Genomic DNA, 25926 nt, shown 5'->3' with positions numbered 1-25926 from the left:
ATGAAGAAAATCCTTACTCAGTCATAAAGGAGTGTAGCCATCCTTGACCGCTTAGGTGGGCAAAATTTATGTGATATTGCTAGAATAGGAGAATGTGGTCAAGTTAAATTTATTATATATTATGTCCCATAGCCTAAGATGTTTGAGCTTACTGAATTTCAGATAAGTTTGTTAAACTAATTATAGGAAATGTAACTAAGTCATCATATCTTTCCCTTGGGCTACAACATTGTGGAAAGGCATTCCTATGGCACCTAGAGATGCACTGGCAGGAAATATTCCTGGTAGAGCCAACCATGCCAGATCAGTTGAAAGGTAGTTCATGAACAGGAAAAAGCTTATGAGATAATTTTTATGTAAGAGTTTTAAGGAGAGGTTAGTGAAGAGTCTGATCTGGAGTTGGATCGCTTTACGGTATGGGAACATGGATTCTTAGGAAGGAGAACGAGAGAATACTGGAGGTGTTCAAGATAAGGGGTTTCAAGAAGTTGAAGTGGATGGAAAGGAGGAGGACGACAAAGTTCTGGACATGGTGGGTGAGGAGAGGCAGCGTCTAGATGAGATACAGAGGAGACGGAAGATATGGATTTAGTGGGGAGGGGATGTTGAAAACAGTGTCAGAGGGTAGAATGTTGCATAAACAAGGAAGAGGAAGGAAGGAAATAGGATTTTCAGATAGAGTGAAAAGCAGTAGGCCTTATTATTAATAATTTAAGAGGGAAATCTGCCAGAATACTTCTTAAATGCTCCATGGAAACCTACCTTAATTGGCAGAATACCTAATAAACCTCTAGCAAATATAGCATCATAGAATCTATTTTTGCTGTATTACCACTTGTTTTCGGTGTTATAGCTGAACTATTGAAATTAGAAAGCCGATATAAGGTACACATATTCACAGTGATCCTAGCCATACATAATTATTCTCAGGTTGGGTCGCATTGCTTCTTCTGTTCCCGGTTCTTTTCATTATTGTTTCCTACATGGCAACTTTGATACTCAAAGTTATTGAGGGTGTTCTATATCATTTAGAGCACATGTCAAGAAATCGTGAGATTTTGCTTTACCCACTCCCTCTAATCTCACACTAGATGTGTATTTTTAGTATAAATATGTTAATCTATGTTAGAATCTACTTTGGTTTTATTTTTTAAAAATTCTTTTATTATATTTATTTAATTCTAGGCCAGAGTAGTATTTAAAATTAATGAGATCGCAATTTTACTCTGTTTCTTGAGGAAAAAAAATTACGTGTTATATGCTAGGACCCCCAATCGTCCCACTTGAGATTGTGTGACAATCCGCTTGACCTCCTCCCCCTCCCTAAACTCCTAACGTAATGGATGCCCCCTTAAAGCTTACGAATAATCAAGTCAAAATGCAGGCCTATTACAGTCTTGAGGCGTTTGATTTTCCTCTTCAATGACTTTCTGATTAGGGTGCGGAATCTGAATCTGAGATTCGCGAACGATTTGTTGCCAAAATATGGGATGAATGGCTAAGCATATTTAATTTTTAGTTCATTTATTTCATACTCAGAAGTTTTCTTTCACCTGCTTGCGTGGAAATTTTTTGTTGAAACTACATCAGCAAAATTGCCTTCAATTTCCATTCTTTAGGTTTTTTTCCAGTAAGATAGCTCAAGTTCGGGCTCAGGTGTCATTTACAAATTAGTGTTTCTTGTCCATCTCAGCCAAATGCTCATTACGACCATAATCCATCAAACAAGGATGCGACGGATTTGTTCTTTTAATTTTTAATGATTATCTTTTGTTGATTCCGAAAATGGCTTTCATTTACTTCCATTAACTCATATTTTTTTGCACATCACATTTTGAAAGAAAAATTCTGAAGCATGACAACTAAAACATTTCTGCAACCGTATTTTCTCATTATTATTTCTACAATTGTTGGTGCATAAAAAATGATACATCATTCATAATCACAGTGGTTCCAAGTTTGCCTCCAGTGATGTCATTATAAAGTGGAAATAGGAGTGGTTAATGAGAGATTTCCTCATAATCGTATACATATTCCTTCTAATCCCTATTGGAAATTTCTTATAAGTCTTACAGAAATTCTTATAAGAATTCTGTAAGACTTATAGAATTCTATAAGTCTTACAGAATTCTTATAGGATTCTATAAGTCTTACAGAATTCTTATAGGACTCTATAAGTCTTACAGAAATTCTTATAGGATTCTATAAGTCTTACAGAAATTCTTATAGGATTCTATAAGTCTTACAGAATTCTTATAAGAACTATGCATTTCTTATAGGATTCTATAAGAATGTTATGCGGGTAGCATACATTTCGAGTTTTTATGCGGCAGACATTTAAGTCACCAATAACTTATGTTGGCAACAAATAATTCTTTGAGGAATTCTTATAAGAAATGTTTTGCAAATAATGTATAATTTTTTGCTAAGTAGTTGCTGCTAAGTTCATGGCATTTTAAGCATGCATTTGACATAAATGGTCCCCAAGAAGCTGAGGCTTCTACTTTCTTTTGTGACTTGTCGTTAGTATATATATGCAGCTTCTTTATATAAGTTTGTGTTAATAGTGTTTTAAGGATGCATTGCAATATCTTAATCATTGTATGTTGACTCAATGTATGCACGCGTATGTTAAACTTTGACAGTTAAGGAACTAATATTAATTACTACCATCAATCTGGTGTTCCAACCTAAGCAGAGATCTGCACGGGTGCCGACTTACAAAAAATATTGAGGGGGCCCAAACCGAGGATCTTGCCCCGGTAAATTTTATAAGTAGTAAATTTTAAGTTTTTAAGCATTTTAGAAGAGTCATATGATCAACATCAGAACCCTGATCACTTGGATCTCCATATCTGAACACTCCGGGGAAAATTGACTAGCCTGACACATTTTTTCCTCACATCTGTAACGAATTTTTGGGGGGGCTCGGGCCCCCTCAGGCCCCATGCAGTCGGCGCCACTGGAGATATGACCATAGAGTGTGGTGGTCAAGCCATATAAATATCCCAAAATGTTTTGGGAGTCAAGGCTAGCTCAATCGTTCTCTACTCCAAATAAGTTCCTTCCAAACTCCCTTCCAAAAATTCACTGGCCTGGGTGACTCAGGGTAAAGAGAACAGTAAATGTTAGCTTTCAATGACTTTGCACTCTGGAAACTTACATTAATCAGAAACTGGTAAAAAAAATTATTGGTTAAAAAAAACATTAACATAATTCTCCAGGAATATGTTACGGGAGGACATAAACAAAGCATGTCAGTCTACGTTAAAAGGCACAACATTTTGCAGTGTGAAATTGTGTGTAAAGGTTTACAATCAGACAGAGAGATAGGCACTGGAGTTGATCGTGCTGGGATGAAGGACCCATCTGTATGTGGCACAGAGTGAAGATATTAAGGATGAGATCAGAGCAGGTGGGTATCTGTCTAAGGTTAAGATATGAGCACTGATACATGGAACAGGTGTAGATAAAAGATTAATGTGGTTGCACAAAAGTTAACTGAATTTTCAGGTGAGAAACGAGTTTAGAGGTAATATGATTAAAAGTTTGGTAAAGGCATAGGTATATGTAGGGCCTAAAAGATTTGTAAATCACATATGGTTTCTTAATTTTTATGCAAAAATCTTTATGATCTCATATTTGAAGGATATGCTCGGCCTCAATCTCGTTAAAGACCTGGATTTCAGTGATTAAGTGCTTTTCAGAAGAGTATACTACTTGCGATGAAAGCCCATAATAATTAATTTTGTAAATGAGGCATCTATGAATGCTACGATGACAGTCATTTATAAAAAAGAGGCCATAGAATATTCCAATGAGATATTGTTGAAATGGCAGCTAGTACCTCTTTAAGTTATGTACAAGTACGCCCTGCTTTTCAAATATTTTTGTGCACATTAGTTGATATCCAGGCTAAATTTTTTGGATCCATGTCAAAGAAAGTGTTCAGGCATGAAGCAATTATAATAATGAAATTGTTTAATTTTTACTGCGTACTAATTGCTTAACACTAAGCCTTGTGATGAACGTGGACCTCCCTCAAATACTTTAAATAATTAAGATATTATGCCTGTTCCTTTAACTCAAAAAAATGTTTGAATATATCTTGCGTGTTATATTTACAGTTTCCTAGGCAGTTAAGCACCTATCACCAATTTTTATTTTCATAATTGTCCATTTTTAAAGCATCTTAAAAGGCCATTAATAGGTTTGGAAGAATAATTCTATGAAGCAGGAAATGTTTTTCATCAAAAATTTATTTGAAAATATTTTTTTGGAATACTGCAAATATATTCTCCACTGCTTGTCTTCACATTTAAAGCAGAACATTTAATTTTGTAAGACTCCACAGCAACTAACTCCCGAATGCCATTAATTCTTTTCAAATGGCACACTCCCTGGACATCCTCTGTCATCATCCTCTGAACAACAATGTAACAGTCATTGGTCGTATTTTTACAAGCCAAGATATTCTTACATACACCAAATGTGTTATCAACTAATTCAACATATGAATCATTAGTTTTTTTCAAATTTTCATGCACATTTTTTTCAATTCTGATGCCATATAGTATACATTGCCCATACTCTATCATAGTACAATTATCTGGCAGACCATTAATCATGGCTCCATAGTAAGGAGTGGATTTCCCTAATAAAGTGATATCACTGTGATGAGGTGCACTGCAAGAAGGAAAAGTACCATTTCCAATTCTCTCACAAAAATTCTTAACATTCTCCCCACAACTGACATTATCTAATATTACGGCCTTTGAGATTCCCAACTCCAAATTTCTAAAAATCTGCTGTGGGACTCCTTTCGATGCCTTTAATAGTCTTTTCATTTTACCCAAAAATGACTCAAATGGGAAGGCAGTGTGAGCCCACAAAGGCCCCCATCTTCTTACACTCTCTGCAATATGGAGGAGCTGATGCATATTATATGTCATCTCATACTCCCCATAAAGTTGATTTGCTTGTAATACAAACTTGCTGAGAGTCTCCTCAGCACCATCAATTTCATCATCAGTTACTTTATCCTTCAGTAAAGTCACAATGGCATTGACCAACAATGACCAATGGTTGAGGAACCTCTCTGGCAATTTACCTTGTAGAATAGGTATGCTGTAGAACAGCAGCCAATTTTCTAATTCTCTGGCCTTCATAAACTTCCTATTTCTCAGAGTGATTGGAAGTCGCCTGAGAAGTGTTGGAGGTTTTACACTTATTATGTTCTGGTCAATACACAAAAGAGTTTTTGGTAGACCGATATAGCCAGGGAAATCCGCATCCAGCCAATTCTCCAAAAACCTTCTCACAATGCCCAACAACACACAATGCATATAATCAGGTACAAAGCCCCATGTCATGGAAAAGTTCTCTAGCGTGTAGAATGGACTGTAGCTTCGTATACCAAATACCTTTTCTTTAGTATTACTGTATAATTGTTTGAAATGTTTTGTAGACCGAGCAGACAATGGCAAAACTGAGCAGGGATATTTCACGGTGCCATTTACATATACTCCCTTAATGAAGCACCATGAGCAACAGTAGTAGCCACCAACACCAGTAATTCCCTGCATTGGGGCCCGGGCAATACTGTCCACACAGCAGCATATTGCCACCACTTTAAAATGCCTCATAACTCCAGAAATTTCCAAGCTTATGCCAGATTTAAGAAGAAAATTCATCTCATCGACAAAAGGCTTCAAAAAAATATCTACCCTTTCCTTCTCTCGCCCATACCAAAGACCAGCTAGAATTATATTAGAACTTCGCACCTCTAACTTTAGTTCATTTATCATCAATGAAATAGGAACAATGCACATTTTAGTCTTTTGAAATAGGTGAACTGTCACAATTGAAGGTACATGTTATTAACTCTGAATTCATCCGTCGTAAGACCTTTTGGTACATGCTGCCGTCAGATATGTCACAAGACTGCTCTAAATTCTGCCTGTAAACCTTCTTAAGACTGTCAGCATTATTCTTTAATATTCTCTCCATTTGAGAACGAACGTTAAATGTCACAAAGGCATTGTCATAAATATACCCCTTCATCTTATGCTCTTTAGTGCAAATTTCACATGCAAATGTTTTCTTTTCACCTTTAATTCCAAGGTAATGCCCACAAAACTGGCAAACAATGTGACATTTCATGCCAGAGCAGGGATTTAGCAACTTTTTTAGATGATATTTTTGTGATGGAAACAATGATGTGGAAAGAACCTCATTTATGAAGGCCATTAAATCTTCCAAAGCTGTTAGGGTAAGGTTATTTTTCATTGCAAATGTTATTGCCATCATTAAAATTTCTCCAAAACTCTTTGTCACGGGAAAGTCGCGGAACTTTCCCCATTGCAGAAGTAAACTTATCAAATCTACATGATCCCTAATTGCTTTGCCAGAATCACTAGCTGCGCCTATTTCATCTTCATCAGCACTCGACTCCATATCACTGTCTGTACTTGAGTCAATGTTTGAATCAGCACCTTCCAGGGATTGGTCATCTTCATTATTAGCCATTACTTCCTTATCAGGGATGCCACTTCTCGCCAGAGGCAACACACAGGGTTCATGTGGGTTGTGTTCAACAGAAGATTCCAAGTCGTTGCGCTGCAAAATGAATTATGATTTATTTTATAACATCCATCAATTGATTGAAATCTTTTTTAAACAAAATAGATAAAATAAAGAAATCAATGTATTTGTAATTGCAATAGAATGAAACTTGTGTGCAAACACTTGACTTATAAGTCATGCTTAAGAATTTATGGAGTTGCGTGAGATTGTGTAAACAAAGACTATTCTTGTCACACTTCTGGGATGTAAATTTTTAAAGGTGACTGTATATATAAAGTTTATTGGTACTTTTTAAATGTTATTTGCAATATAATTATTTATATTTACCGATTAACTTACTTATTAATTACATCAGGATATTTTTCAGGAATGTAAAATTATATATTGTAAGCATAAAAAACGTGTTTACTTACAGTTTGAGTAGCATTTTTCCATACATGAATTACATTTGGGTCAAAGTCATCGTTGATGCCAAGCCTTTTTCGAGTCGTCCTTGCCCTATTGAAAATCTCAATGGGATTTCGTTTTCCCATAGTAATTTGACAATGGGAAACGATTTTTCCTACAGGAAACTTTTATGTTCCTATATAGGAAACTTCTATGTTCCTATAGGAAAATTATATGTTCCTATAGGAAATTCAAATTTTCCTATAGGAACATGATTCCTATGGGAAATTTTTGTTCCTATAGGAATCATGTTCCTAATCATAAATTTGATCATGTTCCTAATCATAAATTTGATTTTCCTATAGGAACATAGCATTTCCCTATAGGAACATAACATTTCCCTATAGGAACATAACATTTTCCTATAGGAACATAAAAATTTCCTATAGGAACAAACGTTTCCCATTGTCAAATTACTATAGGAAAATGAAACCCCCATAGAGATTTTCAATAGGGTGGAACAGAGGCTGATACTGTTGGATCCAAATACCGTTTATAGGGACCCCTCTTCATGTTTATTGAGCGTATTTTGCTAACACTGAAGTGAATTATGATGAATCATGATGTTGATGTTGATGGAAACCGCTCTGCTAATGTTGTTTACTGTTTAGTTCAATCGTAACTCTGTTTAAATATCATTCAATGGATATTCTTCATTCTAAAAGCCTATGAAACCGATTCCTGTGGAAATGGATAAACGCGGAAGAATACCCGGAAAAACCAGCAGAATTCATATTTTATTGGTCGCTCGAAAATCAATCGTTAGCTGTTTGTGAACGGTATGACGTCACGATCTTCAAATACGTGTTCTCATTGGTTTATTTCTGGCGCCAAGCTATGAAGGCAAGTTACCTTAGTTACGGGAAAACAGCAAAATCGTAATCAACAACGAGCCTTATTAACGAGTCATTCGTTGCTAATACTACCTATTACGAGCCAAATTGTTTGGAAGAGTAATTGGAAGTCATTTCTGCTTTTTCATAGGTATTATTTTTCTTTTCCGGTTGTTTTTGCGCAGCAATTACACTTTTCTTAATTTCATTAGCGTATTTTACGAATACGTCGTTCATATTCTAGGATTAACTTTGAATTTGTTCTTTATTGTTTAATGGGTTTCCTTGCTTTTTGATTTGTTACTGTTGGTTTTAGTGTCTTGAAATTCTTGAATCATCGTAGAATTTTATTTTTTTATTTAATTTCTATCTCATTTTACACGCTTATTTCATTTAAGTGTTGTTAAATCGTGCGTCCTCTGCGCTTATATAGGCGACACTTTTTTCCTACAAATTTTTACTACCTTATTTTTATACTATTACTTTTACTGTAATTTTTACTTTAAAACAAAAGAATCAGGAATGACTTCCAATGTAGAGTTTTATCTACTTGTTAGATTTGTAGATGACAATGTGTTAGATATTGTTTCCTCCAATGATGTGGAGGATTTTTGGCCAAAGTCCGAACTTGACTATGATAAGCACATGGAGTATAATATTCGTTGGAGTGGAGAAAGCACTTCAGGTTTGCCAGTTGGCAAATGTAAGGTGGGAGAATTTTATGTAGGCCAAATTTTATTCATGGCGAGAGGAAAAAAGGAAGTCATCGCGCATAAGTTTAAATTATGTAAGAGCAGAATAGCTTTTCCCAAAATTCTGCATCGGATTGAAGACAGTCCCTCAAATTGTGGAGGGATGCTTGCAGAATGTGTGGGAGGTTCTGCACAGGATTCTGCTGACAAGAATATGGTGAGTACAAATTCTTGTTACAAGGATGCGGTGCTGAAATATAGTCTTAGGAGGTTTTTATTTTGTTCTTAAATATCCACAATAACCACATAAGTGGAAATGCATGTTTAGCCCTAAGAACCTTGAAGGAAATTCAATTATGTACTGACACTATAATAATTTATTTTCTTAGAAACTGCAAAAGGCGGCAATACTTGAATCCAAAAGGAAAGTAATGAGAAAGTGGTACGAATTGAAAGTACCCCATAATAAAAAATTTAAAAGAATTGTCGTGCAGTCATCATCATCAGGCTCTGATGATGAATTGACGTTGGAGCAACTGAAAAAGGAAAACAAGAGTTTAAAAGATAGAAATTTGCAGCTGTCAGAGAGGAACAGCTATTTAGAAAAGTTGAATGCAAAACTCCTTGAGAAGAATTTGAAATTTCAAGACATTATCTTGGAATCTGGTAAGAGAGTATCACCCTTTTAGTGAATCAATTGCTTAGAAACTATGTACTAATGCCTACAAATTTCTATAGCAGGCAATTCAGTCAATGCCGATCCTCAAGTGACGTCGTATGGCTGTAATGAGGTTGCTGAGGTTAAACTTGGGACTACAGCTGAAAATGTCATACAACCGGAAACAGCCCTCGGTCTGTAGTTAAGTTCATTTGTTCCAGACAAACGAAAAATTTGTTTACACCAATTAAATCATCCTTATAAATAATATCATGTTTATGAAAATAGTTTTAAATATAATTGTATTCCTCTAATTAACAATGTTTTGACATTAAATTAAATTATCCATGTATTTTTTTATTATATAAAAAAAATATTTTCAGAGCCACCCAGGGAAAAGAATGCTACTGATGACCTCGTGGCCACAATAGGTCTGACAAAAGGTAAGAAGCTTCTTAAAACAAATACATTTATGCATAGGATGATGGGAATTATAATTTTTATATAAAAACTTAAAATATATTTTAGTGCCATTACAAATATCTTGTTAACTTAAATAAAATTGTTATAAATCACCATCATGTCAAATATCTCCGATAATATTTACTCCATAGGTGTTCCATTTTGTAGCATTTCTGATAATATGCCGGATAAACCAGCCTTCCTGGAGGTGCGAGGCAGTGTTGTAAGTATGATGGGATGTAAACTCATCCATCCCGATATTCCCTATTGGGTTAACACTTCCATATGCAGTTTACAACCTTATTTGACTGTGAGAACTAACTTTGGCTGTTATAATTTAGTCCACTTTTTCGTATCCTTGTAAACCTCAATTGCTTCTGTCACATTCAGGCATTGTTTGACACAAATTCTCCTAGGTTAAGAAAGATATTGAAAGTTTCGTCTCTCAAGCTTCTCTTCCACTGCCTACATTCATAAATTTTTTGGTATACAATTCCCTCTTACTTTATGCACTTTACCACCTTAAGTGTGGTTACTTATTTGATAGCCTATATAGAAGATCATTTGATGTGCACACAATAGACATTTATAAGGCATTCAATAATATTAACTCTGTTATCTTAATGTACATAATGAAATCTCTTGGTGTTTGCGGGAATGGAATCAATTGGACGTAAACTACAATAAAAATTGAATCCGCCTTTTCTAAATTCTAAACCTTTTCCTAATAACTCTGGATTTCCTTAGTGATTACACCTTCGAACAGGGCTGGTTTAAGCGATAAGGAAAGTACGAGACCGCGTGGGGTGCCTATAGCAAAAGTGGGTACTCAAGTGCTCAGTTCAATATTCATTACTTAACAAGGATATTAAAGGTTGAGGGTTTGATTTAGGGTGGGCATCATAATATTGTTTGTTTACACGAGAAAAATATCTAGAGCTGGCCCTGCCTTTGACTGGTCTTTATCACCAACCTTCACCTTTAAGACTAAAGCAATAACTGTGCAGTTAGGAGACGGAAATAAGGAAAAGAGCGCATTATGCTGTCAATCACTGAACTGCAGACTCTCAACCTTGAGATTATCTAGTTTTGCCTTCATGTTAACCATTCAGGGACTCATCACATGAGACCAATCAGTAGCACTTCTTAGTTGCACCACTTGTGACAGGTGTGATAAAGATACATAGGAGAAGTGCCACTAAGTGGCTTCATGAAGGGGTTCTGCTTATTTCCTCCAATACCTTAAAAATATTCTGCAAATCTGTTTCTATCCACCCATTGTTTTGTCTTCTCCAGATAAACAGCACAGAATACATGCATCATTTTAGGCACCATAAATATTTCTCTTGCCGGTAAAAAAGTAAACTATTTACTATATCATCTTTCAGCTGCATCACATCTTAAAGCAGTCAAACCATTTTTGCCACCCAGAACTATCATTCTCTTATCCAGCATCATGGTCATTCAATGTCTCATTGTGTTTTTTCCAAAAATTCAATTTCCATGCATCCCTTCCTTAACCAGTTAGCCATAAAATGCCTCCATTATAAGATAAAAATAATTGTTTTCCCACCAATAGGGTAGTCTGAGGCAAAGTCACTGATATTTCCTAACAGCTGCTCCTTTAGCTTTCCACAATTTTAGAATCTTTGAATAAATATTTGCCTCAAGGCATAAATACTAATGTCTTTATAATTTCCTTTGTAGATTCACATTGGTCATAACCAGTGGATTGCTCAAGCAGCATGGACCAGCCTTGCAAAGGAAAGCAAAGACAGCAAATTTGTGAGGAATCTTGCTTATGCTTTATATGGTGACAGTTTGAAAGAATATAATGCAACCGGCAGGCAATGTAATAAATTCAAGGAGCAGGGCCAGAAGAAATGCATGAGCCCAGAAAAAATTTCAGCCATCAAAGGTATTAATGCTCTTACTACTAAACTGCAAAGGGTAATGGGTTCAATGATCATGATCATTCACCTTATGTTTGAATTGGTTTATTTGGAGGATAATTTCTATTTAAAATTAACAATCGTAGGAAATCTATCTATAAGGCCAAAGGGAGGATGGCATAAGGAGGGTGTATAGTTACTGCATGATATTATTTTTTATTGATTCGTACTTTTGCTTTTGGGTATTGTTTTCTTTTGTTTTCACTATGGATGTTTAAACATAAACAGAATTGGCTATACATTTCCTCTAATAATTATTAGAGGAAATGTATAGCCAATTCTGATAACTGAAGTTAAGAAAGATGGGAATTGGTTTATTTTTAATATTGTAGTAATAGCAACTGCATCCATTGGTGAAACACCAGATACAATGGATATAGATATTAAAAAAATATTCATGATAACTGATATGTAAGAGGCTCCACAAGTAAAAAAAATGCATGTGCCTAGAAAGGTATTTGCTGACCAAGGTCTGGAACATTGCAATTACTTTTATTTTTGGGAAACATAAACAGTAACTCAAATTGTGATCATGATAAGGGTTTTATGTTTATGCTTTGTAAAACTTGAGGACTGAAATTTTCCTCATTTATGAAACTCAATCAGCAAATTATTTAATTTCAACTTTAATTTTATTGAAGGAAATTTGAAAGACTTCCTCAGCCTCCTTTCTTTTAAGGTGGCAATTACACTAAATTGATGAGCCATATCTTCTCCACTATCTAGGGGCGACGTCTGGGGTGAATGGGGTCCCTCAGCAAAATTTTAGGAAATTGCATGCACAGAAATGGATTTTTCCGCTTTTCTGGTTACTAAAAACTAGACAAAATTTCATAAAAATATCGATTTTAAAAGGAAAAAACCTGTGAAAAGTGAGATTTTAACAGCTTATGAAATTCACTAATACAGCTACAGCTAGATAGAGGTGAATATAAATGTAATTAAAAACGAGGAAGTTTTGAACAAACTTTCTTCTGAAAGAAATTATTTAGGAAGACAGGGAACTGAAATTAAAAAAAACATTAATTTTCAGGCAAATAATTAAAAACACTAATAAATTGCAGTCATAATTTCCTTAAATTTTGGTTTCATAAACATTGTCTTTGCTAAGTAAATGTTATGACTTGAACAGCCACAGCTAGCTTTGCCCTCCCCCCCCCTTGGTTTTGATCCAGGGTATGCCCTTGTCCGTCTCCATTATTTTATCTATATAAATTTGGGCCTCTAAGAGTTATTTTGGGCAAAAAAACTACGCCCTATGTAACAATGAACAGTATATAAATTTATTTCATCACGAATACACTCAAGCCGCACTCCAGGAATCGGTGAATTGCGATGTCTGCAGATTCAGTTACAGTTCCGCACTACGGCTTGGCAGGTCTCACTCGCATGGGCTCAGGGATGCTACTCCGTGGAGAAGGGCAGCAAATACCCAGGTTACCGTAACCCTGCCAGTGCCAAAGGTCCTCAGCCTGTCTCCCTCCAGGCGGTGCTGCCTTTCGGTGGTAGCGCACAATGATTTGAACGCTACAATAATCTTTTTACTCTAAATAGAGTAAAAAGATTGTATAAATAAAATAAAGGAGTCTGACAAGGGCATACCCAGGTGTGTTATGATGAATCAACTAATGCCAATGCAGAATTTCATAATTGCAAAAACATTTTGGTTCAAGTAATCTAAGTATGTTTTCATTAGACCTTTAATACATGCTTTGTGATATGTGCAAGCGTTATATGGGGGTCCCCTTAAACTTGGGGACTATTGGCAATTACTGTCGACCAGCTGACCACACCAGATCACCCCTACAACTGCGTATGAGTACCAAAGAAAATTCTTGCAAAACCAATTTTCATCGATGTGCAACCTTGAATTGCCATGGTCCGCCTAAAATTTTTTTTTTCCTTTCAGATCTGTTCGTGACAAAATTGAAGAAAGAGCTGCAGCCATTGCTATCTCTTAATAGCAGTGAAGATCTAGAAAATCATCCTATTTTACAGCAAAGACTTAGTAAAATGAATGCATATATTGCAAATAAAAGCTGTGATCTAAAAAAATCCTTAAAATTCAGGATGAACTAGTGATGTATTTTGCCATTCAGCTAGAGATATAATAATGTAGTTCACATTTTTTTCTGGTTACCATGAATAAATATTTTGAATAGTATTTTACAACTACACGCATTCATTTCCAGCAAATATATAAGAATAAGTTATTCAAAATTACTAATGAAATTTCATTACAGCTGTCAACTAGGAAACCAGCCATGATATTTAATTCTCAATAGAAATATTCTGATGACAATATTCTATTCGTATCAGATTATAATTGTCTATTAAGAATTAAAAAAAAATATTTGTAAGAATTTTTCTTATAAGAATAATTCTTATAAGAAAAAAAATCTTAAAAGAAAAATTCTTATAAGAAATTTTTTTGGTCTTTTTCTTATAAGAATTTTTCTTATAAGAAAAATGACCTATTTCTGATAGGAAATTTTCTTATAAGAAAATTTCTTATAAGAATTTTTCTTAAAAGAAAAATGACCAATTTCTGATAAAAAATTTTCTTATAAGAAAAATGCCCAATTTCTGATAGGAAATTTTCTTATAAGAAATTTCCAATAGGGATAGTCCATCCCTATTGAAAATTTCTTATAAGTCTTACAGAAATTCTTATAAGAATTCTGTAAGACTTATAGGATTCTATAAGTCTTAAAGAATTCTTATAAGATTCTATAAGTCTTACAGATTTCTTATAGGATTCTATAAGTCTTATAGAAATTCTTATAGGATTCTATAAGTCTTAAAGATTTCTTATAGGATTCTATCAGTCTTATAGAAAATCTTATAGGATTCTATAAGTCTTACAAAAATTCTTATAAGAAATCTGCATTTCTTATAGAATTCTACAATAATGCTGTGCGGGTCGCATACCTTTTAGGTTTTTATCCAGCAGGCGTGTCACCATAACTTATGTTGGCAATTGATAATTATTTAAGGAATTCTACATAAGATAATTTTTTTAAAATTATGTATAACTCTTTTTTAAGTAATGTTCTGCTAATTTCCTGGTTTTTTTCAGCATGGTATTTGACATAAATGGTTCCAAGAAGCGGAGGCTTCTTTAATGCGACTTGTTAGTATATATAGCTGAGGGCACATGAAAAATTATAGACTTATAAGATCTCTCTGTTTCGAGTCTACAGATTACTTGACCGATGGATGTTCGATATGGGCCATGAATGACCACGATGTATACTACGATTGCATACGTTGCAGGATACTGTTCACATGGTTCCCTAGCAACCTAACAACCAAAACTTGTTTGGTTGTTAGGTTGCTAGGGATTGCTTTTATATGTTAATCATTCACTATGTCTTTGTGATAGCAGTTTAATAAAATAAGTCGTGTGCTTCTAACCAAAATAAGGCATTGACCTCATTTGGTAAGTCTTACAAAACTGGCATTCCTAAAATCATGTTACCTTAAACAGACAGTTTCGTGGAATTTTAAACTTTTCATCATTAATTTAGATAGACTTGTATATTTTTCAGATTGTGACATATCTAATATAAGTGGAAGTTTTAATGAAAACAGTGTTTCAATGGACAAAGTGAGTGATTTAGTCGTCTCTGGAGAGAATGAATATGTATGAGTAAACCTAAATAACATCTGCACAGTTATTATTTTATGGAAAATACATCAACTATTATTCTCAATCAGTGTTTCTGTGATTCCTATTAATTTCCCTAAATCTTGCACTTATTGTTAGCCATATTCTACGTATCCTTTTCTCCAAAATGGCATCAAATTCCATTTTGCTTTGCTTATTTCTTTCATTATCTATCCAAATCTGCATGTAGAGGTCTCATTCTCTCTGTTATCTTAAATAAACATTGCTCATATGCATTTGATTTATCAAATTTTACTCTTCCTTCCCATATAATTTCTTGAAGTACCTATCTCCAGTGGAACTTGAATTTTATTTCATTTGCTTCTTTAATTTTCCGGGTTAAATCATATTCCATATTGCAATTCCTGTATCTTTCATTGCGTAATGATTGCCAAAGTTGTATTCAATTATCAGTCCATCATTCTAGGCTATCGTTGGTTTCATTGATTTTAGTTTCTTTTAGCATGTGGGGACATTAACCCTATACAGAACCCATGCCCTGAAAGACCTCTATGGTATCTCGCCTTGTCTGGCCAGCCAGGTGAACTTTACAGAGCTTCAATGTCCTTTTTGATGTACACTGATGATAGACATCTACATTTGGTTCATGGGAAATCATTAGGTTTGCTGTATAAGATATAGGCGTCTACATTTGGATCGAATTAGGTATAATGCTAACTTTGTACTCTCAGTAGGGATGCAAATCTTATGTAGCTTTTTATAGAAGTTTGCGCAAGTGTTTTAAGCATGTTGATATGATATTTATAATAAATATTTCCATCAGAAAATTTGTTAAATAAATAACATTTTGTAACTGATAGTTAGAAGAAATTTTCTTATAAGAAAAATTCTTATAAGAAATTTTCTTATAAGAAATATGCCCAATTTCTGATAAGAAATTTTCTTATAGAAAAATTCTTATAAGAAATTTTCTTATAAGAAATATGCCCAATTTCTGATAAGAAATTTTCTTATAGAAAAATTCTTATAAGAAAAATTCTTATAAGAAATATGTCCAATTTCTGATAAGAAATTTTCTTATAAGAAATTTCCAATAGGGATAGTCCTAAAAATTTCCCATCCTATCGGTTTTGGTAGATGATGGCAAGGAATTCCATCATTACAAAAGTTGGATGTCAAAGATTATTTCAGATAACTTTCTCGTATAATCTCAAGGTGGTGTTCTCCTTTAATGTCTGAAACAATTTAAATGCAGTTAACTAATTTTATGTTCTTTCTATTCTTTTTATGCAGGAATTCATGAAGAATTTCATTAAAGAAATATTTTATACTGCACTGACTTGTTTTCTAATTTATGTAATTCTTATTAAAGGCTGTACTAGTACCCAATAAAAGTTATTGTTGCCTTTTTACGTTTACTTTAATTCATATGCATATACCTAAGGTAGCCCTACTGTTACAGTCCTAAGGCCTCGATGGATCTTCCCTCCAAATATCAAACCAATCAAACTACCCTATTAGGGGTTAGATGGAAGCCACATGATGGCAAAATCGATTTCATTTTCCTTCTGAACGATTACATTAGTCAGTAAAAATAACCATTTAAGGTTTGATAAGAATTTTTAAGATTCCATTAACAAGAATCCTTGATAGACAATTTAGTTAAAAAACAGAAATTCAAAAAACTCCTAAATAATTCCACTACATTGGCAAGTGGCCAAACACAACGCTACATAAAACTTCCTTTCCACCGACAACTAACAAAAGGCCTAGTGAAAATTTTTAAAACGGTAAACACAAAAATCGCATTTAGTAACAACAACAACAAACTGAAACATTTACTGGGGAATACCAAGGACAAAATTGACACACATAAAAAATCTGGAATTTATCAAATTTCTTGTTCTTCTTGTGAAAGCCTCTACATTGGTCAGACACGTAGAAATATTAAGACCAGATTCAAAGAACACATGGCCCACTTCAGATACAACAGGCCAGAAAAATCTAGCATGGCTCAACATTTAATTGATACTGGACATGTAACATCAGAAAACCATCTTAAATTACTCAAACAAACACCCAACCACTTACTAGACGCCTATGAAAGTCTATTTATATACAAAAACAAGAATAAAATCGTTAACAGCGACCATGGACCTATCCCTCACAATGGTAACGAAACCCTTGGGTCGGGTTCGCTGGATACACTCCTGAGACGAGGACTATAAGCGATCAGCTTTTCTCCTCGCCGCCAGAAGGGGAAGGACAGAAAGGAACAGGGAAAGGAGGCGCCGCCGCGATAGGAGCCCGACGACGCCTCCAAGGAAAGGACGGGGAAGGAAGGACGGGACGAGGAATCCTGCACCGTCACAAAGGCGGGCAGGTCCTACTACTAACGAAACCAAGCAATACGCAATTATTATACTACCAATTTTAGTAGATTTTCCTATAAGGAAGAAAAATCTATCGATCAAATCGGTAGATACCTATCCCTCACAGTTCCCTTTTTTCCATCTCCGAATATGACATTTTCAGCAGTTAAAATTTAAAACTTTTTCCAAATTTTTTCAAATTTGAATGTTTGCCAATTCTCAACGACCGTTAAAAAATTTCCCTGAGGCTCCTCACTCCCCCCTTCCCTTAATCTTTCCCCCCCTTCTCCCTACCCTCTCCTTCGCTTTAACCCCTCCCCCTCCTCCTTTACCCCAGTACGCCACTATCCAATCACTTCACTCCCCTCCCCCATTCCCCTCGGACCCTTTTTGCCATAGGTTCCCATCTTCCGTTTAACACCCAATACTGTTTTCTTCCTCCCCACTGACCCCTCCATCTACAACCCTCCCCCCTTCTTATTCTTAGTTATATTTTTTGGTTGTCCTCCCGTCCCCTTCACTTTCAGCCTCGTGTTGTAAGTGCATTTGGTTCTTGCTTCAGCACGCTGAAGAGGGCACTTTGTAGCCAAAATACGTATACGTGTGTTTTCCTCGTCCCGTTGCCGACCCCCCGACGACGCTCTTTTGGAGCAAACCTTTTTTTCTCCTGGAACATTGAAGCCATCCACAGGTGAGTGATTGCTTATTGAGTGCAAGTGTTTCTACGGATCACTGGCTGTCTTTAACAGGCCCATCCTGTGAAGATTCCCGGTTTTCTGTGGAGCAAGAATCCTTAGCGGAGGTCCCTACAGCCCCCACAAAGGATCTTGTTGTGTATGTTTGTGTGAGTGATTGTGTGAGTGTGTGTGTTTTTTTTTTTTTTTTTTTTTTTTTTTGGCTTTCCGGTTGAGAGGCTGGTGTTTGGTCCCTGCGGGGAATTTCTCCCCCTTCCCGCACACCAACGCAGTAAAATTTTTTCGACTTGCAAGGTGGACGAGCAGGGAGAATTATACGGCCAATTGAGAAATTCCTTTTCTTCTTTAATCTTTCGAGGCCGTAGAAGCTCAATCCCCATTTTTCCATTAACAAGGTCGGCCGTTTTTTTAAGGCTTTTTTAAACCTCTGCTTTAAGCTATCCTATCCTTGCCCGGCTCACTCCATCGTTCAGCCTTTTAATTGCAGTGCATATTATAATTTATTTTACCACACTTGCGAAACATTGATATTGGCTTACAACTAAGGCTATGGCAGTCACAGGTTGTGATATCAAAGAACCTAAGATCGAGAAATTTAAAAATAACTGGTAAGATACAAGTGCAAAAATATATGTTATAGATGGGTTATAATTAAAATGCATATTGTCATTTACATTTAATATTAAACGTGATAATTTAATTTTTATTTTGATGCTCTGGCATTAAGATCGACCTGTTGCCTAAAACGGCCTCATCTAGTCTGGAATGTTTCAATTGAAAGCAGAAAGCATTTTACTTTGAACGAATTCATTGGAGGAGACTTACTACCATGTCTAGCTTAGCCTTATGATTGCGCTGCATATTATCATTGATTTTCTATACCACGAGTAAGAAATTGACAACTTTTCACGACTAAGGCTACGTCAATCATAGGTTGTAATATCAAAGGTTGGACCTAAGGGAAAGAATAAAAAATAAGCTTGTAGGATGGCAGTTTTTGTTATTGAAAGCACAAATGAAAAATTTTACCGAGTCAAGAAGCCTATAGAGCGATGATATTAGTTTCCAAAATTCCAAATTGTCCACCCACTTTCCGTTAAGGGGCCCCTCGTCTAACGGGCCAGTAGCAAAGCGGCTTTGAGAGGGTTATGGCATCGTGGCGTGAAGAACATGATTAAGATGCGTATTTTTTCATATACATCGCCGTCCAAACAATAAATTCGTTTTGCAGGAGATGTGAGCTTATATAGACTGAGCAGGTTGACAGAAAATGTAAAATTTTCCGCGTCAAGAAGCTCATTGAGCGAATAAATTAGCTTCCAAAGTTCCGGGCTGTCCACCCATTTCCACTAAGGGGCCCCTAGCGTTATGGGCCTATTAATTCGTTTTGCAGGTACGGCCGACGCACCAGTTGCTCTTTTCCCACTCTGACAGATGGGATTTGGGAGACGAGATATGAGAACGGTGATGTGTGCAGTGCGATCCACTTTTTTCTATATTTTGAGGTTTCATTATGTTTGTCAATGCGAGGAATAGCATTGAAAAGTAATGAATTTGATAGATCATATCATCATGGGTATAAATTTCGGTTAGTATCCTAACTTATACCTTATTTTCCCGTGAAACTCGGATCACTTTGTACGACAGCAACGCGAGTGGCAACTTTTGTAAACTCACTCAAGTGCGCGGTGGATGACAACACATTTAGAGGCCAACTTGAGGATCCTCTTTTGTAATATTCGTGGTTTAAATGTTAAATTACATAATGAGTTGGAGATTGTAGTTCATATTTTTCCTCAACAGATAGAGCAGCTTAGTTCGGCCAAAAATGATGGTTAGCACTCCTTTAACCTGACCCCTTCAATTGTTAACGGTAGGCATAAGCGAGTAAAGAATTCTTGAAATTAGGGGGGGAGGATTGGATTGATGGAAAAGACTGCCATCGGAAGCGTCGCCAATGGAGCGGCAACATGGCAAAACAGCGTTTTCGGGTCTCCTCAGCGCTTAGGTACTTAATTTAGGAGTGCCTAATGTGTATGCAATACGGCGATTCATTAGGGTCTCCATGGGAAAACTAAATTCAGGATATTACATACATTAAAAAAAAGAAACATAAGTTCACTGTAGAGATAAAATAAATAGGTACTTGCGTCGGAGAGCAACATTTATGATTACTACATTTCCAATACTCTCTGAAATTATTGGTTGGTCAACCTCTACTTATTTCCAATAATCCAGCGCTAAGTTTCATGATTATGTAATGCCCATCAATAATCTGTTCACTTTGTATTTGCGGGTGAACATTTGTGACAGCCAAGACACTGTCTGAAGGTTTCGCTGATGGGGTGGGGGTAGTACCAATAGAGAAAGAGGGAGAGGAGGTGCAAACTTAACGTTGCCAAATTGTACATAGCCACCCTAGTTTGTCTCTGAAAACGTCGGCACCGAGACAGTATAACAACTCATTTGGAAGGTATTTGGGATAATCCTTTCACAGAAGCCCATGACATTGTCAGCTACCACACTGAATGAGGCACCATCATAGGTGGATTTAGAGGGGGGATCATGCCCCCCTGAATCCATATGGTAATGGACAATGTCATGGGGTTCTGTGAAAGGATTATCCTCAATACCTTCCAAATGAGTAAGTATATTGTCTCATGGCCGACATTTTCAGAGACAAACTATGTACATTTGGCAACGTTAAGTTTGGGGCACCTGCCCCCCCCCCCCCCCTTCCCCGCCCTTATACCGCCTATGGGCACGGGGAATGTGCCCCCCCAAAATGCTGTTTTCAGAAAATTCGTTTTGTTTTTTATATTACTACAGAACCATTAATCGTTTGATTTCATATTAATAACTTTGATGTTAAAATAAAGAGAATATTTCGCACAGTAATTGTTGTATCTTGTTTTTAATGTCAAGTATGAAAAAATCGTTTGCCTGTCAGACCCCCCAGAAAAAAAATCCTGGATCCGCCCCTGGGCACCGTTGATGAAAGGCACACTTGAAGACATACAAGGAGAACGGATGAGGTTTAGCAACACCGCTCCACGAGCAGATTCACGTTGTTAACTTGACGGAAGTCTGAGAGCGACTGGCTGAGGCCACGCCTACTGTCTGCTGATTGGCCAAGGGAAAGTCACATGTAGAAAAACTTTCCCTCCCATCATCCCCAATTGCTTTGGCTACACCAGCTCACCCTCAAAGATAAAATGACAAGAGAATAGAAGTATCCATGACAATACATATTATGAACATGGAAACAGTGATTTAATGCAGAAACCATGGTCATACATACTTATATTTTCGGGCATAGGCGGATCTTGGGGGAGGGCACGGGGGCACGTGCCCCCCCCAGACCCATAAAAATATGCAGGATTTTTAATACGGTCCCATTATCATTGCATTCGTTTTGTATTACAAGGTATCCTTGTGCCCCCACCAGAACAAAATCCTGGATACGGCCTTGCTTGTGCCCCCCCCAGAAAGAAATCCTGGATCCACCCCTGTTTTCGGGCCTCAAATATTTATTTCCTCAAGTACGTCGTTCATTCACTGATTTAACCCAAAGATTGTTTCGAAGAGATGAAGGTCAAGCTCAACACAGAATACGGCACAGGCATGTGAATTTCACACATTTAGGGTAGATGGTAAACTCCTTTTCCTTGACTACCTCATGCATTGAGATTTCCCTTTGAGGGTCTTCTGGGATCTGAACCTGGGACCCTTCGATAAGCAGCCAAGCACTCAACCCACTAAGCCCTCCCTCCGCCCTCCACATATACACACCACTCTTATGGTTAGAGTGAAGTTGTAGGCATTGATCAATGCCCCATAACAATGCATCTTATTTGTGACAGCAAAATTGGTGAGGCAAAGAAAACAAAAAATATTGGTCATTGGAAACACAAGCCATACTTTGTCTAGTGAGCATCATTCCATTTGTTTTAATGCAGTAATTTTCCACAGGTGGCTTTTCATGGTTGGGATAGTGCAAACCTGCTATATAGTGGGGGATAGTAACCCATGGATTAAGCCACTCCATTAGTCATTATGCCCATTGAGTTAGCAACAAAGTACATTGATAATTTAAGTCCAAGTGTGCAGATTGAATCGAGGTGTTCTTGCAGGCAGTAAATCAGATAGTGTAAAGTGTTTTTCAAAATAAGTTTTGATTCATGTCCATATTATAGGGGAGCTTGATGACCTAGTATTGAGAGTATTTTGCCAGCAACTAAAGATCCTGGGTTCAAAAGCCACGTGACACTCCCAGTCAGTGGCGTAACAATGGGGGGCTGAGGGAATAGATCCCCCCCCAAAGCCTCAGAGAAATAAATAAAAAAAAACTATGGTGTAGTTTTGATGCATAATAACTGCATCTGCTTAAAGTTAAATTTTAAGTGCCAAAATTATGTAAAATGTATTTCCAGGCATGCCATATTTCAAAAATTTTCCCGGACCTCCCCTTGCCTGGGGGGGGGGAGTGTTTCCCCCTGAGGCCACCCTATCCCCCCAAAGCATATTCCTAGTTACACCACTGCTCCCAGTAATAATCCACAGTATAAGTGGACTATGGAAAGGGGCCTCCTCTACCATGAAAACCAACTTTCTGAGAGCATCATATAGGCATTCACGCACATTTTCTTGATGGCAGTGTGAAGCAGCAAAAATAAGGACATTCATTCAGCAGACCAAATCTTTTCAACCATTCAACATTTGGTACTGTGTATCATAATGATTACAGCAAATACCTATCTCACGTAAAATTGACAGCATTTATGCTCCTTGCACATTATACATTTTTGCCTGTGAGCAAAAAAACTGCACCGGTTTAAATCTTGGCCAGTTGCTTTTCATACTGTATGATTTAAACTGTACAAAAAGATTATTATCAACAGTATTGGAGATAGCTCCTGCACAACTGAAACAGTCTAGTGTGAAAGTGTGCATTTGTTTTCGTGGACCACTGAGCAGAAAGACAATGCGGTAGCCATTTGGCCCCAGTGGCATTGGACAACTGCAATGCGGCTAAAAATCATGCCCTTGTTTTAACCATACAATGTGAAAGGTCTCATAAACTCCTTCAGTGAACTAAAAAAAAAAGGCCGGTGTGGTTTTTTCCCGTGTGGGCAAAAACATGTAATGTGCAAGGAGGGTTAGTTTCAATACAAGACCTTCTGGTAATTTTTTAAAACATTTTCCTTCTGTTACATGAAGGAAAGGCTACTGAACAGGCAATGGTAATATATTATAACCATGTTGATAATTATAATTTTCTGGTGATATTTTTCATGATTTCTCAATTATTAAAATATCCCACACTACATGTGAGATCTTTCTAGAAAGTAACAGACATTCTGTCATGGCACGGCACTGGATGGGACTAATGCCGACATCTTGCTGTCAGAGTGTTTCTACACACCGTACACACCCAGCCTGGGTATCTAGTGCATTGTGCCTACCGTGCTTTATATACAGCGGAGTGTTAAGATGAGCGCTGCAATTGAATATCCTGCCAGTTGTCAAGTGCGAGCTATGATAAGTATTTTGTTGGCGAAAAATTACAAACCAATTGTAATTTGTAGTAAAGATTTGCTATTTGCATGGTTATGGGCCCAGATCACTAAGAATATTAGTATGCGCGACAAAAACAAGCAGCGGGGAAAACTCAGGAAGAAAGTTTTGTTTCTCCATGGCAATGCTCGTCCACACATGGCAATTTGTACCCAAGAGCTCTTGGATGGTTTGGGATGTGAAGTTTACAATAGCCCACTATACAGCCCAAATTTAGAGCTGAGGGACAACTGGGACTCCCACCTGTTCCCATCAATGAAGACGTGGCCCACTATGCAACGATTAGACATTAACAATGAACTGCATGCCGGTCCAGTTAAACCAGTGATTGAACTCGCAGGCAGAAAATTTATACGGAGAGGCAATTGAAAAGCTTGCACCACATCATGATAAATGCCTAAATTTAAATGGTGATTGTGCATTAAAATAGCCAAAGAGTTAAACTTCATCAAAGTGAATATGATAAAAATTGTTATTTTCAATTTTTTTATTTTTTATTTCAAAACATCTTTAGCTTTCTGGACAGCCCCCGTACATCAACAACAACAAAAAAGCAGAAATTTTCACTTTCATTAAATAAAGATTAACAGGTAAATATACTGCTAATTATATATTCAGGGGAGTAAGTCATAATATCCAAGGTACAATGCCCTTAATTTGGGCAGAAAGGGTCTTGCATACATTACTATCAAGATCTGAATGAAACGAGTCAACCTTACACAATCAAGCAGGACTCATATTTTCAATCAAGTGAAAAAGTTCATCAGTCTCTAATCAATGAGGAAAACACATCCATGGGATTAAAAAAACTTGAGTTACGTCAAAGAAGCAACTTCACCACTATAGAAATTTTCCTCACCACGAGTAAAACAACAAAAATATGGATTGCCGATATGGGTAGGCATTAGTTGCTGGAATGATCACCATCAGGTGTTGCCTGAACACATTTTTGATGCACAATTGAAGGTCCAGTCTCGTCATACTCCTTGCGAGAAATCCACATGTCTTGAAATGAAGAGAGAGATGATAATATTGAGCCTCCCAGCCATGCAGATGGGACAGGGCTGGCGGACGAATAGCCGTCAGCATCAGGGACCCCAATCACATTCACTGGCAAGGATAATCCCTGAAAGAGTGATTCAATGAGAATGTAGCATTCTCATATTGTGCTTTAGCTATAGAAGTCAGTTACAGATGTTGAGGAATTTCTTATGAACAAAAAGAAGCATAGGGGGACTTAGGGGGGGGGGGGGACACAGGGGCATGTGACTCCCCCCACCCCCAGAAACTTAAAAACTAGACAAGACAGTTGTCATTCCGTTCGTTTTATTTTGTGTATTACCGAGCTTCAATCATTTAATTTAATATTCACAACTTTCGTATCAAAATAAAGAATATATTTTCCACAGTAATTGTTGTTCTTTGTTTTTAATCTCAAATATAAGAAGACCTGTCAGACCTTGTGCCCCCCCCCCCCCAAAAAATCCTCGATCCAACCCTGAAAAGAAGCATCATAAAGAGTTGAGAGGGTTTTTTTGCCGAGAAAGAGAAGACTTGGGCAGTGTTGAAAATTCAATAACCAAATGGCATGATTTTTTTAATACATTAAATGGTCATTACAATAACAAGTACCTGGATGATAACTGTCACCTTATCAGGCAGTTAAGTGCTAGCAGCAAAGATGGCAACAATTGGGGATGGCAAATAGTGAACAAACAAATTTATGAAATAACTGATATTTGAGAACAGCGTGTAGCATTGAAAATTTATTTTCTGCTCGGCAAAATTGAGTCGGACACGGTTAATATGCTTCTTACAGCTTATAAAGAACACGCTTTAAAAAGAACTCACAAGTGGTATTTGCAAACGAAACACAGAAACATGTCGATCGAAGACATTCAACGCACTGGCCGGCCTTCCAGGTTTAGAACTGATGAAAATGCGGAAAGAAAAACTCGTCCCCTTGTGCAAAGGATAAGAGGCATATTATTAACGAACTCGCTGAACAATCTGGTCTTTCCT

The 25926-nt window shown here is 36.6% G+C and overlaps 3 protein-coding genes across 5 annotated transcripts in view; 1 reads left to right on the top strand and 2 right to left on the bottom strand.

Moving 5' to 3' along the window:
• Nucleotides 1–4241: 4241 nt before the first annotated feature.
• Nucleotides 4242–7732, bottom strand: LOC124163543. 2 transcript variants are annotated; one of them, XM_046540514.1, is made up of 2 exons: nt 6999–7732; nt 4242–6618 (listed from the first exon to the last, which is right to left on the bottom strand). In XM_046540514.1, exon 2 carries the CDS (start codon nt 5829–5831, stop codon nt 4251–4253), a length of 1581 nt encoding a protein of 526 aa, XP_046396470.1. In that variant the 5' UTR covers nt 5832–6618; nt 6999–7732; the 3' UTR covers nt 4242–4250. The 2 variants fall into 2 exon arrangements, with proteins under 2 accessions (XP_046396470.1, XP_046396471.1); XM_046540515.1 differs by having other exon boundaries at nt 4565–6618.
• Nucleotides 7733–7812: 80 nt separating this feature from the next.
• LOC124164255 lies at nt 7813–13793 on the top strand. Its single transcript, XM_046541496.1, has 7 exons — nt 7813–8774; nt 8947–9223; nt 9296–9409; nt 9599–9658; nt 9830–9900; nt 11385–11595; nt 13539–13793. Exons 1-7 carry the CDS (start codon nt 8388–8390, stop codon nt 13706–13708), a joined length of 1290 nt encoding a protein of 429 aa, XP_046397452.1. The 5' UTR covers nt 7813–8387; the 3' UTR covers nt 13709–13793.
• Nucleotides 13794–24373: 10580 nt separating this feature from the next.
• Nucleotides 24374–25926, bottom strand: part of LOC124163563 (actin-3-like) — a 21472-nt gene continuing 19919 nt past the window's right edge. For both annotated transcript variants that reach the window (XM_046540550.1, XM_046540549.1), the window contains exon 7: nt 24374–25030. In XM_046540550.1, coding sequence (XP_046396506.1) covers nt 24809–25030 — 222 coding nt within the window. In that variant the 3' untranslated portion in view covers nt 24374–24808. The remainder of the gene's footprint in view (nt 25031–25926) is intronic.

Source organism: Ischnura elegans, chromosome 8 (assembly GCF_921293095.1).
Source record: "Ischnura elegans chromosome 8, ioIscEleg1.1, whole genome shotgun sequence".
In the NCBI taxonomy this organism is placed as follows: Eukaryota; Metazoa; Arthropoda; class Insecta; order Odonata; family Coenagrionidae; genus Ischnura; species Ischnura elegans.
Note: the sequence above shows the minus strand (reverse complement) of the source record. Positions and strands in the feature narration are given on the sequence as shown.

Excerpts from the sequence above, each read along its gene's own strand:
- LOC124164255 (XM_046541496.1), top strand. The coding sequence starts at position 8,388 with ATGACTTCCAATGTAGAGTTTTATCTACTTGTTAGATTTGTAGATGAC. Across the intron at positions 9,224-9,295 it reads AGACATTATCTTGGAATCTG|CAGGCAATTCAGTCAATGCC; the intron begins GTAAGAGAGTAT and ends AAATTTCTATAG. Across the intron at positions 9,659-9,829 it reads CACAATAGGTCTGACAAAAG|GTGTTCCATTTTGTAGCATT; the intron begins GTAAGAAGCTTC and ends TTTACTCCATAG.
- LOC124163543 (XM_046540514.1), bottom strand. The coding sequence starts at position 5,831 with ATGTGCATTGTTCCTATTTCATTGATGATAAATGAACTAAAGTTAGAG.